General features: G+C 34.8%; 1 protein-coding gene and 1 non-coding gene across 4 annotated transcripts in view; one reads left to right on the forward strand and one right to left on the reverse strand.

Moving 5' to 3' along the window:
• Positions 1-19,340, reverse strand: part of MDGA2 (MAM domain containing glycosylphosphatidylinositol anchor 2) — a 697,006-nt gene that overhangs the window by 91,776 nt on the left and 585,890 nt on the right. For all 3 annotated transcript variants that reach the window (XM_010976971.3, XM_031453665.2, XM_064485929.1), the window contains one exon: positions 17,028-17,297. In XM_010976971.3, coding sequence (XP_010975273.2) covers positions 17,028-17,297 — 270 coding nt within the window. The remainder of the gene's footprint in view (positions 1-17,027; positions 17,298-19,340) is intronic.
• On the forward strand, positions 4,545-4,623 carry TRNAN-AUU (transfer RNA asparagine (anticodon AUU)). Its single transcript has one exon. It is a non-coding gene; the product is annotated as a tRNA-Asn (tRNA).

Below are 19,340 nucleotides of genomic sequence, written 5' to 3' on the forward strand. Positions count from 1 at the left end.
GGTAATGGACAAAGGCCAGGACACTTGGAGGTTTGGGAGATGGTTTTGATGCTACTGAACTAAAATCCTTTGATTTTTTCACAGATTGGTTTTCTTACCTACCGCTTAATATCTACTGAAAAAAAATCCAGCCATTCTAAGCACTAAACAGAGTCTTAAGAAGAGAAATACTGAACATATAATATTCATATAAATGTGTATGCATTTCTACATTCAGGTTTCTTTATTCTTTTCTGGTGTCAGTGAATATTATGAAGATTCTTTTCTCTCAGGGGAAACTATTTGTGATTTCAAACTGTTTCTTATCCTTTACAAACTGGATCTAATGCCTGCCCAAAATAATATAAGGAAGCTGTGAGAAATAGTTTTGGAATCCTGTATTCTACCTTGTTACGCTGATATCTCTGTCTTCCCCTTATTCCACACAGCAGTGATAGTCACACTTATAAAATGGTAATCCTCCAAAACCTGATTCATATCTCTCTGATTTAACACATGACTTTTGTTACCAACATATTGGGTCACTCAATATTCTTAATGTAGCAGTCACTGTCTCTTAAAGTAAGAGATATAGTTGGGAAGAGAATGGTAGTGGTTATCTTGGGGAGGGGAAATACTGTGAAGACAACCAGTTTACAACTCCTAAAGATCTCTAAAAGCAATTTAGAGGTTGGGGGGGAAAGGAACAAAGTATTCTGAGGAACAATAAAAAATTTTTAAAAAGTAACACAATATGGATTAGAAAAAATATATACATGGTAACATTAAATAGAACAAATGTCATTCATATTATGAAACACCTCCTATTCCCAACCTTACTTTATTTGGCAAATACCATTCATTTTTTGGTAATACTTTATTGAAGTATAATTTACATATAATGAAATGCACACATTTTAAGTGCAGATTTTGTTGATCCTTGAGAAATATACATTACTATATAATCAACACCTCAATCAAGATATAGGAGATTTCCAGCACTGCAGAAAGCTACCTCCTATTCCTTTGTGATCAATCATTGCCACTTTCAGCTCCAGCCAAAGAATATAGTTGCTATTACTAAAGATTAGTTTTGTGTGTTGAGAAAAGTCATATAAATGGAATCATAAAGTCTGCAGTTGTGTTTACTCAATATATTGTTTTTAAAATCCATCCATTCATGTATTGTGTGTATTCGTAATTCTCTCCATTTTTATAACTGAGTAAAATTCCATTTCATGAGTAGATTAGATCACAAGTTGTTTATCCATTAACCTATTGATGGGTATTTGTGTTGCTTCTAGTTAGACACGATTACACATAAAGCTGCTGTTAGAGTTTGTGTATAAATCTTTGTATAGACATATGCTTTAATTTCTGTTAAGAGTAATCATCTTGGAGTGGAAGTGATTGATCACAGGGTAAGTGTATACTTAAGTTAATGAGAGACTGACAAGCTATTTTGAAAACAGAAATCCCATTTTACATTTCCAGCAATAATGTGTGGTCATTTCATCGACTCTATATCCTCACCTACACTTGTTAGTCTTTTTAACTTTAGTCATTACAAGGTGTGTATCTCATTGTGGTTTAAATTTCATTTATCTGATGACAAATGATGCCTACCAGTTTTTATATGAACATTGGTCAACTGTATGCTCTTTCATGCAATGTATACTCAAGTCTTTTGCCAATTTTTAATTGGACTGTCTTGTTATTGAGTTTTTAGAATTATTTATATACTCTGGATACAAACCTTTTATCACATACATCTATTTCAAATACTTTCTTCCAGTTTGTGCTTTGCCTTTTCCTTTTTTAATGATGTCTTTCAAAGAGCAGAAAGATTGTAGTTTTTTTTTTGTATTATTTTTTAAAGAGTGGTGATGCTTTTGTTTACTAAGAAATTTTTGCCCATTCCAAATTTGCATAATTTTCTCCTGAGTTTTGTCTAGAATTTTATAGTTGTAGCTTTTTCTATTTACATCTAAAACCAATTTTAAATTAATCTTGTGGGTAGTGTGAAGTATTGTTTCAGGTTTAAGTTTTAATATGAATATCCAATTGTTCTAGTACAATTTATTCAGAAGACTATCATTTCCTAGTGGATTATGCTGGTGACTCTGAAAAACTCAGCTGACCACATGAGTCATATATGTTACCACAGAGGTCTATTCCTGATTCTTTATCCTGTCTCATTGATCCATGTGCTTATATTTACACAAAAACCAAACTACCTTGATTACTGTGGCTTTATACTGAGCCTTGAAATCGGGTAGTGTGAGTCTTCTAACTTTGTTCTTTTCCCCCTTCAACATAGGTATAGCTATTGTTAAACCTTACCTTTCCAAATAATACCTGAAGTAAGCTTTTCAATTTCTACAGAAAAAAAAAAAGAAAAAAAAACAACATGCTGAGAATTTTGTTAGGATTGGAGGGAATCTATAGATCAATTTGGAGAGAGTAAGTATGAAAACAACATTGATTCTTCTAAAACATGAACATGGTATATTTCTTCATTTATTTACAGGTCTTGTTTCATTTTCCTCAGCATTTAAAAAATATTTTTCAGTGTATACCTTGTGCATATTTTATTAAATTTATTCACATTTTGATGTCACTGGAAATGGTATTTTTTTACATTTCAATTTCAAATCTTTGTACCCATTATGCAAAAATATGACTATTTTTACACACTAATTTTGTATCCTATGCTTTTGCTAAAACATCTCATTAATTCAAGTATACTTTCCTTTAGATACTTTAGGATTGTCTAGAAAAACAATATGATCTGTGGATAGAAGTAGCTTTATATCTTCCTTTCTGATTTTTTATTCATGTTTTTAAATTTTCTTATGCTATTATGGCAGTAAGGACTTGCAGTACCATCTTTGTGATGGATGACAGTGGGTATTTTTGTCTTGCTCCCAATCATAGAAGGAAAATGTTTGATCAGCATACTATCTCGGTGAATATTTCCTGTGCATGTGAAATGATGAGTAGTTTACAACTTTGGGCTTAATAATCTATAAATATAAATTAATTTAATTCACTTATAGTATAGTTCAGATCTTCTAAAACATTAGTGATTTTCTGGGTACATATTCTATCAATTGTTCATAGATGGGTGTTAAAACCTTTAGTATAGTTATGGAATAGCCTATTCCTCCTGGCAATTTTTAAACAAATTTTGAAGTTCTCTTATTAGGTGCTCACATATTTAGAGTTGTATATCTTCCCTATAAATTCCTCTTTTATTATTATTAAGTGTCCCTCTTTAACTCTTAAAATTTTTGTGTCTTTAAGTCTACTTTGTCTAGTAATAATACACTCATGTCACCCTTCTTATGTCTGCTATTTGCATGTTTCGTATTCCTTCATCCTTTTGCTTCAAGCTTTTTTGTATTTAACATTGTGTTTCTTGTAGACAGTAGTGTGTGTACCTTGTAGGTAACTTTTTTTTTTAATCCAGCCCTATGATTTCTGACAACTGGAGTATTAAGTTTGTTTATATTTCCTGTAATTATTGATATAATCAGGCTAAAGTTTACCATTTGCTTGTTACTTACATTGCCCATTCAATGTTTTGTTGTTGTTGTTCATCTGTTGTTTTTTCCTATAATATTTTGAGTAAATTCAAATATATCTTAGTTTCTTTGATGCATCACTTAAAAAAAACCTTTTAGAACTTTCTGTATGGCAAAAACTATGCAACTTTAACTAATTGATTCTATTTAGAGGCAATATTGTACCACTTAATATATCATACATCACATTCCATGCTTCTCTAGGGTCCCAGTTCACTTCTCAGTTCCCATCTCACAAATGTTATAAATCTACAACAACATAATTCAAATTAATCTCATCATTTGTGCTACTGTAATATTTTAGTTCAAAATAAGTTATAAACCCTAACTTATAATGTTATTATTTTCACTTCAGTCCAAGGATTGGCAGACTTTTCCTCAAAGGGCTAGATAGTAAATATTTTAGGCTTATGAGCCATATGGCTCCTGTTACAACTACTCACCTCTCCTGTTGTGGCATGAAAGTAGCCACAGACAATGCATAAGCAAATGGAGAAAGCTATGTTCCAATTAACCTTCATTTGCAGAAACAGTTGGCTGGTCCCCAAGCTGTAATTTGCTGTCCATTGTTTGTACAGCCATTTATTAGGGATATTATAAGGAAAAAAACATAGTTTTTTTTTTTTTATCTTTACCCATCTTTTTACTGGATCTGATCATATTCATTTCATTATGTTCCCAGTTTTATTGAGATATAATTGGCATACAAAATACTGGATGTAACTAATGTATACCACTTGGTAAATTTAGACATAAGTATCTATTGTGTTACCATCCCTACAATCCAGGTAATAAATGTATCCATCACCTCTGAAATTTTCCTTGTGTTCGTGTTTGTGTTCGTGTTCGTGTTCGTGTGTGTGTGTGTGTGTGTGTGTGAGAGAGAAATAACTCATTCATATATGATCAACTTATCTTCATCAATGATACTAATAATGCATAATGGGGAAAGACAGTCCCTTCAAAAAATGATGGTGAGGGGGTAAGGGTATAGCTCAAATGGCAGAGCACATGCTTATTATGCATGAGGTCCTGGGTTCAATCCCCAGTACCTCCTCTAAAAATAAAATAAATAAACCTAATTACCTACTCTAACAACAACAAAATAAGATGGTAAGAAATCTAGATATTCACATCAAAAAGAATGAAATTGGACTGTTGTCTTTCATTATATGCAAAATTTTACTCATAATGGGTAAAGATTTGGACACAAGATGTGAAAACATAATATTCAAGGAAGAAAACATTAAAGATTATTTCTTTTTATTGATCTTGATTTCTATTGATAACCTTTCCCTTTAGGATGAAGAGTATTCTTTGGCATATTTTGAAGTGCAGTTTTACTGACTACTAATTCACCAGCTTTCATTTTCTAGGAAAACATATTTATTTGACACTATTTTTAAAGTATATTTTCACTGTATATAAAATTACAGACTGACAGTATTTTAAAGATATTTGAAGATTTTAAAATGTTGTTTCATTGTCTTCTAGTCCACATTGTTTCTAATGAGAAGTTAACTGTCATTCACGCAGATCATCAAAATATCATTTTTATTCTGGCTGTTTTAAAAATTTTCTCTCTCCGTTTTTTTGCAATTGGATTATGATGTGCCTAGATATGATTTTATTATATCTTTTTCTGGCTTTGTGTTCCATGATATGCTTGGATTTGTGGGTTTGAATATCTTTTTTTTTTTTTTTTGGATCTCATTCTCTTCTGGAACTTCTGGAACACCAATTGCATTATTTTAGAGCTTTTTTTTTAATCATCCCCCACATCCTTATGCTTCTTTTGTTTAGTCTTCACTTTTTTTTTTTTAATCTATCAGATTGTATCAGCCCTTTCAGTTTGTCTTAGTTACACTGACCCTTCTACCTTTTCCAATATACCGTTAATTTCATCCAGGTAATTTTTCATTTCAGTGTTGTACAGTTTTAGTTATGGAATTTGCATCTGGTTCTTTTTTAGAGGATTTTTTGTCCTCTGCTGATATTTCTTATCCATTTGATCACAAATCCTGTATTTATCTTAAATCTTTGAACATATTTTCCTTTAATACTTAGAAATTATTATTTACTGAACAGTATTAGTAATAGTCATTATTATTACTCTATTATTACATTGTAATATATAATATATATTATATAACATATTGTAGATAAATGGATTATGCTTTCTTCCTCTAAAAAGGGTTGATCTTTATTCTAGTAGAACTGCTGATCACCTTACACTTCTGTATGCTATCTTTTCACATTTTATTAGGTGAGATGTATGGATACCCTTGAGTGTTGCTCTTCCAATTTGGTGGAACTCTACTTCCAAATTCTGCCTCTCCAAGACTCTTATCAGGGCTTGGTGTTAACCTTTGTTAGGAAGTGTCTAGAAAAACCCTTTACTCTCAATCATGGCTCTTATTCCTAAGGCTTAATCATTCTGGTATCTTAGAAGGATGTTTGGAATGTTAAGAAGGTATATCCTATCTTCCTGAGCAGAAAATTCTAGCTGTCTCCAGCACTGTTTGAATTCTGCTGTCACTCTTCTGCTATGAACCTGAAATAGCAGAAAATGCTAAGCCTCAAATAGTTTCCCCTTATCTATGCAGCCCAATCCTCAGGTAAGAACTAGAATGGGATCAACACAAACTCCTATGACCCTTCCTCTAATTAGTCCTTTCTGCACCAGTGCCTTGTCCTATAGACAGTCCCTTGTAATGCCTCAAACGTTAATATATATTCCTCAGTTCACTCTGAAGTTTATGCTCTGCTTGGACCCCAGCTTGCTACGCTCATATGTGGCAAATATCTTCAGACAGAAGGTCAGACTGTTAATTGGGCTCACCCCACGAGTTTCCCTTCTCACAGGAATTGCAGTTTTATGTGATTTTCCATTCCTTGAAAACTGTCACCTCACAGAGTTTGTCTAATTTTATGGCTGTAAATAGTAGAAAGGTTTCTTCCATTCATTTTTACCAGATAACTTTCAAGAGTTTAGCAAAGCTAAATCACAATATTCAATGGCTTTTAAAAGTATGAATTTTTAAAGACATGGATTGTACAGTATGTGTATTTTAAATAGTTCCCTATTCCTCCTATCTAGTGTAGAATAGACTATTTTGTCTTCCTTCTTTCATTATAGTTTTGTTCTTGATTTTGCATATTTTATTCCTGTTCCTGATTTTGTATATTTTATTATTTTATTTTGCCACACCCAAACAATTAATTATCTAGAAGAGCTCCATCTGGCTCGTGAGACTTTGCGTTCTGTGCTCCTTGCTGTAATTTGATACTGTGATCTCCGACACGTTATTGCATTTATTATTATGACAGCCTGTGCTCGTCTGCCTGGGCTGCCACAGCTAAGCACCATAACCTGGGTGGCTTAAACAATAGCAACTTATTTTCCCATAGTTCGGGAGGAAGTCCGAGGTCAGCGTGCCTGCATAGTCAGTTTCTGGTGAGAGCTCTCTTCCTGACTTGCACATAGCTGCCTTCTCAATGTGTTTTCACATGGCATGGGGAGCAAGAGAACAAGGTTTCTGCTGTCTCTTCTTACAGGGGTGCTAATCCCATCATGAGGATTCTGCCCTCCGGACCTCGTCTAAACCTAATCATCTCATGGTTTCCACCTCCCAACGCTATCGCATGGAGAGGTGGGGGTTCAACATATGAATTTTTGAGCAGAACAATTCAGTCCATGGCACAGGTCATCTCTAGTTTTGAATCTTGTACCCTGCTTCTGGTTGTACCTAGATGTTTAATTCTTTCTTCTCCTGTTTCTAAGATGTGGTCACCCTAAACTCAACTTTATTCCCTGGGTCCAACTATCAGTTACTCTTCCCTCCCTGTCTGTGGGCCAAATATTCTAACTTTGATGTTTAATTCTTTCAAATCTATTTTAACGTACTAAATTCAATTAATTTTCATCCTTACCACATTTTTTAGACCCTAAAAGAGCATTTACACTTGAACATTCTCTTTGGTCTACTACAGCACTAGTAACTATAGTATGTTATTCAGAAATTAGGATATCAAATGAGAACTATGATTTTCTTAGTTCATCTACATTTTAAACTCTCTGTAGTTAATGAAATATAAGTGCCTGAAATCTACTTCAAACTGAGCTTTTACATTGCAATGCTTTATGTTTAAGAGTCCGATAATAGATTTTTGGTAGCCTCACTGCTCTAAATACTTCTTTGGAGGAATCACATGATGACGAAAATGAGTAATGCAGAGAATTTAAGGAAGCATCAAACTTTTGTGTCTACAATGGAAATTTTCATTGAAATTTTGTGTTAAGTACAATATAAAATATAGGTAACTCATGAAATGTTTACTAGAAAAAATAAAAATTGTCTAACATATTGTATGAATTAGATCCAATATTAAAGTAAATATTTCAGTAAAATTTTTCCTAAGTGATAGTATAAACTTCTTCAATTAATATCTATATTTTTATTTCTACTTTTTCAGATTCACCTACATTTTATCTAGCTTAATTATCCCACCTACATTTTAGCTTGCTTAATTATCCAAAAATTCCTTTAGCACCACTATAAGAGTCACTGAGTTGTGTCAAAAAGAGCTTGAATTTACAATCAGAAGATAGACATTTTATTTTTGGTTTCCTTACTCTCTGCTAACTTATCTGTCAAAGAAGGGAGATACTACCTCTTCGACACACATAGAAGAACTGTTTCAGAGTAAAAGAATATAAGTGCAATCCCTTTGTACACTATTAATACTACACATTAAGAGTCGTTAGGACATACATTTCCTTCTCTATAGTTTTTAATATAACTGCAAATGCCATGAGCTGGCTGAAACATTGGCATTCATTAGTCAATGTGTTATCATCATAACTAAAATTCTAATAAGTATAACAGAATTCTGGCCTGAAAAATACTTGATTTGAGATTGAACTTCTTCACCTTTTAGAGTTATCCCAGGGAATTTTACTAGATATTATTTTTCCATCAGTTCACTTGCTCTTACCTCTGATACTTCTAATGATTTTTTCACAATCTTAATGCTATTCATGTTTAGTCACTCATAGCAAAGAAGAATCCAGCTGAATAGCACAAACATATGCATTGCCAGAGAATAAGATATATTTTCTATTTGGTTACTATATAGTTCAATCTGACTTTAGAAAACAAGAATAAAACATTTTTTATTTGGAGTCAAATTTGAATTTGTTATTATTTCTTCTTTTTTGTTTTTTAGAACTAAGCAATGCTATAGCGGTCCAACATCCTGTCTCAGGCATATTACAGTTCACAGTCATTCTGAATTTCTCTGCATTCACTGGGTGATACCATGTACTCTCATAAAAATGCCTCACTCCTGCCTTATTTGTTCTCTAGGATCTATCTAATTTTGGTTATGTGTCTGATCTGCTGGTGCTGAACCTAGAGAAAAGAGTAGTTCCAAAATGTCCATCTGAATATTGTGATACATCAAAAGAAAAGTAGAGGATGCAAAATCCTAGCAGAAATATTTCCAAACCAGAGGTGAAAGCAACAGTGACAGGCCAGTTTTTGTGTGTGAAACCCTGCTTGCCACGTTTACTGAAAGGGATTAGACTACGAGGGGTTTCGTTACATACTGCCATGACAGAGCAGCTTCACGTGTAGGTTGTATGTAAAAAGCACTCTTACTGGCAGGAAATGCTGATACTTGCGGCAGACAGAACTGAAGGTAACTCCAAAAATTCCTACCTGTTTTTCATGTCTCTGTGTATAATTATCTCCCACTGAGGGAGGGAGAAAACTGTGATGGGATGTCATTTCAGAAACTAGATCATGTTATGTGAGATTCCATCTTAGCAGACTAGAGCTAGAGATTCTTCCTCTTGGTTTGACAAAGTAAGCAGCCACGTTGGAAGCCCACATAATGAGGGATTACAGGTGATCCCTAGCACCTGGAGACATCTTCTAAGACATAAGTGGCCCTCAGCCAACAACCAGCTTTCTATCATACAATCATAAGGACATTACATCTTCCATTAACCTTAATAAGCTTGGAAGTGATTCAACTTCCTATCTGAAGCTGAGCCTCCAGATAAGAACACCCCACAAACATTTGATTGCAGCTTTGTGACACCCAGAACAGAGGATCTAGCTAAGTCATGCCTGGACTCTCAACACACAGACATTGTAAGATAATAAATGTGCATTGTTTTAAGATACTAAGCTTGTAGTACTTGGTTATGCAGCAATCAGTAGCTAACATGGTACCTTCGATTCCATTGCTTATCAGTAAAATCTCTTAAGAGTCCATATTAAACCTATTCTTGCTTTTTAAAAAAAATTATTCTAAGACCTTAATGGCCATGGCTACTGAAAAGTGATTCTGATTATTAGTAATGGTAGCATTAAGTATTACAGAGATAAAACTACAGATCATAAATTTTCCTTGACAATCTCAATTTGATTTCTCTGCAATATTTTCAATAAAGGCAATTTAAAACACATATACAAGAAAGTGTGATTTAAACTTCCTGGAATAAAATCTATACCCATTGCTGTTATTGCAGGTACAACAACATGATTAAGTTGTCTCCAAGGAGATGCAATCACAGAAAGGGTATCCAAAACTATTGGGCAGTATCCTTAAAATGAGGGAATATGTTGAAATGTAAAAGCAATGGCTGAAACTTAAGTAGCCGTTAGGGCTATAAGGTTTGCTATCTATTGATGATAGTTGAGTATTAAGATAGAAGAAACCCGAATCCCCGAGGACTTTTGTGAGGCCATTGTGTTAGTTCCTGAAGTAGTATTTCAAGGCTTTAACCTGAATAAAATAATTTTCTCTCTTGTTAAACCATGGTTGCTTGGAGTTACAGATACTTTTGGATGCTTAACAGATATTGGCATATACAATTAATTTATGAATCATAAAATCACATATTATCACAGCCTACACTTCTCTACTTGGTTGAAGAGCAAAGGTCAACATAATCCTGGTAAAGGCATACACAAAGGTCACCATAACTCTAGTAAAGGAATACACAAATGATTAGTATTTCAGAATAAAGTAACATGGGGACAAAGGCAGAGTCCTGAAATTGTGTAAGGATTTGGTGAATGGCAGCATAATTTACTTTGACTGGCGTTTAGAGTAACTGGTAGGATTGAAAGAGAGATGATGTTATATATTTTCTTTAGGATATTAATGAGTGGTTAGAAAATTCACAAAAATGAGTTTGCATATGACCTATAGGCCATGAAGAGCATCAACATTTCTCACTAAAAGTAAGGTATATTTTCTGGGAAAGTGAAGCCCAGCAGTATGGAAAACAGACTGAAAGGGGAAAGAGGTTGAAAATTCAGGTATCAGATATAATACAGACCAGTTATAATATCCCAGATAAGAGAACATAATGCTGACAAGGCAATAGGGATAAAAACAAAATGATGGCTATGAGCACTTTGCAAATATTAAACTGACAAGACATGATACAAAAAGATTTTGGGGATAGACAGAAGTCAGTGGAAACAGTGGGTTACAGCAGCCCCACATCAGATGGTGGCTATGTAAAGATTCCAGCACATACCCTCGACCTGTTACGGAAACGACAGGCCAGCCAAGAAACAAGCACCACTCGGAGGGCTGGAGTACTCAGATGTATTACACCGGCGGGCTCAGAGGGGATTCTGCTCCGAAGCTTGAGCACCTCCAAGACGTGCGCATGAGGCTTTATAGGGTAAAGTACAAGCTTAGGGTATTCGGCCAATAGGCATGGAACAGCTTTAGCAGCATCATTATCACAAAAGTGGAGGCCGGGAGGCAGCAAACCAACATTCCTAAGCCAGATATATATCTTTGAAAATCCAGCTGGCTAGCAAAAAAAACACGAACAGCAAACCAACACTAATTAACTTAGATTTACAAGTTAGTCCAGCAGAACTCAGATCAGTATTCGGATACTTAGATTTGTGAGTTATCTTGTTAGCCCAGCCCAGACTCTCCTTCACATTCCTAGACTTGTGAGTTATCTTGTTAGACCAGCCTGGGTTTTCCTTTACAAGCCCTTGGATGCAAAAACAAAAGGCCGTCCTGCCCCTGGGGCCCCTAGATTATAGACATTCAGAGATTTTTACTTCCTGATAGGCAGGGTCAACACCCCTACTCAGCCTTGAAGCAGTTTCAGAAGACCTTCGCCTCTCTGCAACCCCATAAGAGTATGAGTAAAATCTCTGAGGGGGAAATGAGACAGGAAGAGGGCAGGGCACAGGCATTCAAGGAATGCTACAGCAGTTAACATCACCATGGTGAAAGATTCAATGCCCAGTAGGCCTAGAGGCTCAAGATGATGGGAGCTTTAACTTCTAGTAGGCCTTAAGCTTCATTGTATGCTTATTGTAATATGTTAGCATGATGAATAACATGCCTAAGGGGCCATGACAGTCCCAAGGCTAGCCACAAAAAGTCAAAGAGTGGGAAATAGCCAACTTCCTGGGAATCCCAGCCCTTTCCCCAAGCTAGTTAGACTGGTCTTTCCACTTATTAGCATGTGAAGCCACCAAGCCCATAAAAAGTGGCAACAGGGTGCCTCGAGAGGCCATCTCTCTCTGACGGCCCATTCTGTCTATGGAGTGTGTACCTACTTTTAATCTGAGAACCCAACCCCCACACCTCGTGGCCTTTCTCTTGCCTTTCAATGTATCTCTCTGAATAAAACAACCTTTACTCAAAAAAAAAAAAAAAAAAAAAAGAAAAGAAAGAAAAGAAAAGAAAAGATTTGGGGGATTGGGTATTTATTCTGTTTCTGGTGTCTAATCTAGTACCTGGCAGTTATTAGATACACAGTAAATAATGGTTAAATATTTCCCAGATTGCAAAAAATTCATCAGTAAAGAGACAATAATGGTTGTTTCATGCTTGATTATAATTTGTAGTTATGCAATGAAACTTTTTATTGTATATATATCTGATGTTACCTGTTGAAAAAGACACTATTCCTTTAGTATTTTCACTTTAAAAGAATCTAAAATTGTCTTCATTGATTGAATTCTTAAATGATTTACAAGTCTTAAGTATATATACTGTGTATATATATAGTTTCCGGAAATTATAAGGGCATTCTACTTTTACTTCCTGGGCTGTTTAGGGAATACGGATCATCATTTTACTTTGCTCTTATTTTCTTGGATCTAAAACCTAGTGCAGTAAGAACCTGTGTATATATTGTTACATGACAGTTTCTACCTCATTTTATTCAAGCAACCAATCAAAAGAACTAAATAGAAAATTCTCCTTTTTTCAAATTATTCATTTCCTCATCCAACTTTTTATTATGTCTTAATCTCCTGATACCCATAAACATTTCAACAGATATTTATGGTCAGAAACAAGTCTATTAAAGGAAAGAAATATGCTTATGGAATAACTTAGAACTAACATCGCAATCACTAAATCTTTGGGAATATCAATGAGAACAATTCAAAAGACACAGATAATTTAAAACTTTATAAATCAATGTTGCATTTTACTTCAGATAGCCTGGTTCTTCATGTTCAAGGAAGTAAAAGTGCATTCATCAAACCTGGGCACTTCGACTGAATCTGCCAACAGATTTTCTCTCATCTGTTTGCCTACGTAATCAAGACGCTGCAGACATCTTATTTCCACTTTCTTGTGGAATGATTACAATATTTCAATGCCGCAGCATCCCTGGGGGTCTTTACCAACATAGAGTTTACACCAGCACAGGCGACAGATGCAGGAGGCGGTACAACCTCCCAGGTTGCTTTTCCTCTCACATGCTGTCCCTTGCAGCTGTAGCCTCCCTCAGGTTAGCTCTTCAGGAGGCAAAAGTAACCACTGCTTACAATTTTCCCGAGTTGTGAGAAGTTGCTGCGTCCATGGCTCAGGGGTTTAGCCTGCGCAGGGTAACAAAGCTGAGACCCTCCAGCAAAGCAGTTCTATTCAATGTGCAGCATTTTAAAGAAAGGAGTTTTTCAAACCACTGGGTTGTAATATGTGTTAATTATCTAAGGCTGCCATATCAAATTGCCACAAACTGGGTGGCTTAAAACAAAGAGTTTTATCCTCCTACAGCTCTGGAGCCTAGAAGTCTGATCCTGAAGTGTCAGTAGGGCCACACTTCCTACAAAAGTTCTGAAGAATAAGTTCCTTGCATTTTCCAGCTTCTCATGGTTCCTGGCTTTCTTTGGCTTGTGGCTACATCTCTGCCTCTGTTACTCATATTACTTCCTCCTCTCTCAAAATTCCCTCTGCCTTTCTTATGAGGATACACATTATTGCTTTTAGGGCCCACCTAGATGATCCAAGATAAGCTCTTTCTCCCCAAATCTTTAATTTAATGTTTTGCTACATAAAGTAATATTCACAGGTTCTGGGGATTAAGACATGGATTTATCTTTTGGGGGGACATTAGTCATCCACTTCATAATGTATTATTCATTTTCAATTTGAACCACTCTTTCACCCTCTCTCTAGTCACTTCTTTTTCCATTATAAAATAATTTTTGGTAAGTTTTCTTCCATTTAATCATTCATTCTTGGTCCATCCCTCAATCTATTCCATCATCCTAGATTTACTGGTTTTCTTTTCTGGATCAAGCTGTGTGCTAGGATCTAACCTTGCATGTTATTCGTTTATAATATAAATGAATGAATGTGCCTAGACATTTTGAAGTATTTAAAAATATTTTTTCCAAAGTCAATATTGGAGCATCTTGAACCTGTGATAAAGTGAAATCCATCCTTTAATGTTGTGATCTGCTAAATGGCCCAGAACTATTTATTGATATAGAAATATTTATATCCCTGTATTTATACACACATACTTGGAATTTCACATTTACAAATGGGCATATTCTAATAAATTCATATGTCACATTTATTTTTAGAGCTTGCAAAAATTCTCTCATAGAAAAATATGATAAGTGGTGTTCGAGTTCCTGCCATAGTTCACAAGGGCTTAAACCACAAAAAAATTAGGCTTCACTGTAACAGTATTGCTAAATAAAATAAACAAAAGTACATAGTATTCTGTAGTATTGTAGTTAATATTCTTTAACATGGACAGTGCACTACAGGCTAGGCTGGTCACTGTTTCCAGTATACCTTTGCTTACTTTCCTTTTTTTCCTTTCCAGGAGAATATTCTTATACCCTTTCTGTCTTCTCAGTAAATACAACCCTACTCTCCCACCTCCAAACCCCCAAGCACATCACAGACTCATGATATAAATGAAGAAAGCAGGTCTTAACTATTGAGCTTTCCTGGGAGCTAAAATGAATATAGACCCGAGGGCTCCAATGCTTTTTAGTTCAATTCTGTACATTTTGATGGGCAGTCAGATCAAGTCCACTTTCAGGTGACTAGTGACAGTCATGACAAGCAAGTTGGAAGAGTGTGCTTAAATTTGGTAGAACAGTTAAAACTATAAAAATTAAAATTTTCCTTAATTAACTTGGGTCTCAGGCAGTAAACAGAATTGTCTTCAAAGATCTGTTTTGTGGGCAAAGAATACATGCATAATGAATGCATGCATTCTTGCATATATTAGATTCCCTAGCTCTCCTCTGTGCAGCTTCAAAGGGTTCTGAATTGTGGGAAATTCATAAACAGTACAACTTCTGACATGTTTTAGTAGAAGAAGTAAAAGGCCTTTCAAAGCTTCTTCCAGACGTTTGATTCTATGGACTCAATGATTTCTTTATTTTCCTGAATTATACTGTCTTTGGAATTACATTTTCTTTTATCCTGTTCAAAACTGTATTAGACTGTATATGGAGATACTGAAACAATGAGGGGACCCGAAGATTGATAAATACACACTGGAAATAAATTGATGCCTGGGGTTCTTTCCTCTCCTTCTAGGGGGCAATCCACAACAGGTTTATTCCTCTCTGCAGCTGTTGAAATCCACTTATTACACCCCAAGGATTTGGAATGGGAGAATGGAGCTAGCGTTTCTTCTGATCTCAGCTTGTCTTCTAGTTCAAAAAATAGGATTTGGATCATATAATATAGAACAAATGAAAATCTTGCAGAGGGAGCATGGTTTAAACTAGTCAAAGTTAAAGTGTCAGCAAAGAAAGAATGTGTATAAGAACAAAAAGACTGAAGAACAGGGTGTAGTTAATTTTATGGAATATTTTTATTTTGGAGTGTTAATGAAAAAAGCAAGGTGCTTCACTTGTATCAATATGTGAAAAACACTTGTCTCTGAAGGATTCTTATTGCTTTGGCCTAATAATATATAAACAAGGAATGAAAGTACATCACAGCGCTTAAATTAACCCATAGTTTAATAGACTACATTCCCTTATCCTTGCAAATATTCCTAGGGATAAAAATTAGATCACCATGTAAGTAGTTTTCCTAGGGAGTTTTGATTTTTTTTTAATAGTTCACTTTAAGAATCAAAGTAGAAAAGCCTTAAATTCAACTGAAAGTTAATAACAGGGATTGCAAAACCAAGAGGTGGCAAGATCCAGCAGAGAGGATGTCTTCATGTCCTTTGGTTAGTTAGTTATATTTTATCTACCTAATATTTCATTTCAGGAAGCAAAACCTTCTCAAGGCAATCCATATTAGAGAGCTCTCTTATGAGTAAGAACATATTAATAAGAATTTATATTACCAATGAGCAAGATTTAATTAAGTTGAAAACATTTTCATCATAAATTTTATAATTGCTTTCCATATAATATACAATGTCAGGTTTCTTCTTTTACAAGCATAAACAGTCTATTACAACTAACTTTATCTAGAACAAAATAATAATGAAGATGAGTATATCTTTTTAATGTATGCCTAAACCCTAGTTCAAAAATAACATAGATTTACTTTAGTATGTAGATGATAAAAATAGCTTAAATAAATACCTATGATTTAATAGATATTAATATTTATTTAAATACATTAAATAATGACATTAAAAAGTACTGGTCATTTTCTCTAATTAATTATATACTAGATACAATCTTATTGCTTTCCTTTTGAGTATTTGTGAACCTATGGTAAGTCAAGGATGAAATGGAGATTCATCACACATTAAGAGGAAATAAATAAACAAGAAAAAGAAAGCACTCTTTCTGCTATTAAGAAAACCAGAGCAGGTATTGGATCACAAGGGATTTTAGACTTGCAGAAGAAAATATGTATTAATATTTGCATTTTGATCTAAATAAAGCTGGTTAAGATTTGTCACTTTATTTCTGAAACGCTCAAAATAACCAATCTCATCACCAAGTCTACTTGAATTTACATAAACATCTAATTTTATAGGCACGTAAACTATCTTAACTACTAAAATAGACTTGCCTTGAAAATAAATGAGTAGACGCTCTAAATAGAGCAGTCAAGCTGTTCATAGTATGCTCCATGGAGCTGCAAAATGCTTTCATTCTTATATTGATATAAGCCTAAGCTTTCTTGATCTTAAAAAAGAAAAGGTAAATATTCAAAATATCTTACCTGTAACAAGAAAGCTGCATCTCCCTGCTCCAGCTTCATTTATGATGCTACAGTTATAAACCCCATAGTTTTCATTGGAAAGACTCTTCACCAGGTACTCTGTGTACTCTTGTGAGTCAAACTGGCCCATCCGTAATAATTTATTGCCCAAGCGCCACTCATAGGTCAGCACCCGTATTGGATAGGCTCTCAGGACCCTGCAGCTCATAGTGACACTTCGGTCTTGTCCTTGTCGGATTTCCAGAAACGCTGGTTCCACAGCAGGTGGATCTGTAGAAAGAGATATTAACATAGATAAAATATGTGGTTTGCAATAAGCCAGTGGCTACTCTTACCGTGAGGAGCTATTTTTAAGAACCCATCCAGGAGTATAAGAGGTGGGTGGAGAACATATTTAGGCCCTGGAATTTCAGCTTGGGTTGGGAAACGTGATTTCCTGAGTGTGGGCGGTGAAGGAGACTCATTGCTTTAACAAAGCATTTGCAGGTGAAACTAGCAAAGTTTATTTCTTCTTTCTAACTGCTTCCTCCCCGCCTCCCCCAAAATGTCATGAGCGTGTTTGGTTTATACTATCAACAATCAAATGATGTTCTGGGTATGAAAGCATAGTATCCATACTAGCATGACATTTTGAAGCAGTTCAAGTCAGTGCATTCATTCTAATTATCCCATATGAGGCTCAGTCCTTGGGCTTCTGGGTACCCACTACTTAATAAAATGGGCAACACAAGTATATAAACTTATTTTCTAAATTATTTGCTCTCAACATATTTGACTACAGGTCATAATTGTCATTTGTAAATCTTAAGCAACCTTTGCAAATTATACCACAGGTGGATATGGATTTCAATCTATTGCAATGGCTCATTTATCTGGCTTAATTATGATTTTTTTCCTATACAATTAAAACTTGTTACATTAGGGACCTAACCTTTATGGTTTTGATGGGAAGATTTCTAAAAAAGTGTTACATATTTTCTCATTATTAAGGGTAGGTAAAATACAGTCTTTTTCTTAATGATGACTCCCAATGGTCATAATAAATTACAGTTATTCCCTGGGCTCTAATAGCATGATTCATTTGATCAAGGAAACTGTGTGGAACCACTCAGGAAATTTTTGCTCTCAGAATTACTCAGCACAACACAATCACACCCTTCACTAGATGCATCCAGCAGCCTCTTGAGTTGTGCAGTGTAAAAGTTGTAAAAGTCTACCTGGAAGCCCTTCCTTCAGGACACTAAAAGGTTTTAGGACTACCACACCAAATGAGCTGCCTGATATACTTTACATATTATTCTATTTACTTTCTATAGTATTGCCCTCCTTTCTCATGGCCAATCTGTTGACTGACCCTTCTTGCTTCTTTCAACAAATATGTTAAAGTTATCCTAAAATTCTAATTTTATTCATACATTTAATTTTAAGCCCTCTGTATATAAGTGCTGAGAATAAAAAATAAATGAACAAGAAGAAAAATCCTGTCTGCATGTAGTTTTTGGTCTAACACAATAAATAGACATTTAAATAGCTAATTTACAAAACTGAAGTACAAAGAACAGTTCTAGGGCAGAAACTAAAGAAGTGAATAATACTCTGAATATTGGCCAGGCAAAAAAGATGATACTTGAGCTGTGTCTTCCAGAATATATAGCAAATGGTCAGGCAGGTAAGCCATAAGAGAGGACATTCCAGGGAGGAGAAGTAGGTGCAAAGGTAAGGAGGAGATAGTGAGGATAGGGTGTTCAGGGTAGTATAAGTGAATTACCATAACTGGTACACAAAACATGCGTAAGAGCTGGGGAGGAAAAAGAGACGAAAAGCAGGGACTCTATCAAGGATCTTTGAATGTCATGTTATGAGGTATAATTTTATCCTGATGGTATTGAGGATCGTCTAAAAACTTTTAAATATAGGTTTTATATGATTAAACCAAACTTTTAGAAGGAATACTGTGACAGATAGGAGGAGCATGAACCTCAAAGAGAAGAAACCCAAAGAGAAGGCTTGAACTAAGGTAATGTCATGGGACCACAAATGATGCCTTAGACAATGAGGCAGATAATGGTGTCAGTGACAAAGACAGGGAAGAAAGGAGAGGTAGTTTGGAGTTTGGTGGACATGTGAAATTTGTGCACCTATTAATCACACAGTAGGGATACCTACTAAGAAAGTGTTTATTTTCAAACATGTGAGTTATGTTTTATTATTTCTTTGTTTTGATTTTTTTTTTTTTTTTTTTTTTTTTGCTTAACTGAATCATAGTCGGAAAAACTAGCCCATATGTTTTCAATCCTCGGAAATTTGTTAAAC

This window comes from Camelus dromedarius, chromosome 5, assembly GCF_036321535.1.
Source record: "Camelus dromedarius isolate mCamDro1 chromosome 5, mCamDro1.pat, whole genome shotgun sequence".
In the NCBI taxonomy this organism is placed as follows: Eukaryota; Metazoa; Chordata; class Mammalia; order Artiodactyla; family Camelidae; genus Camelus; species Camelus dromedarius.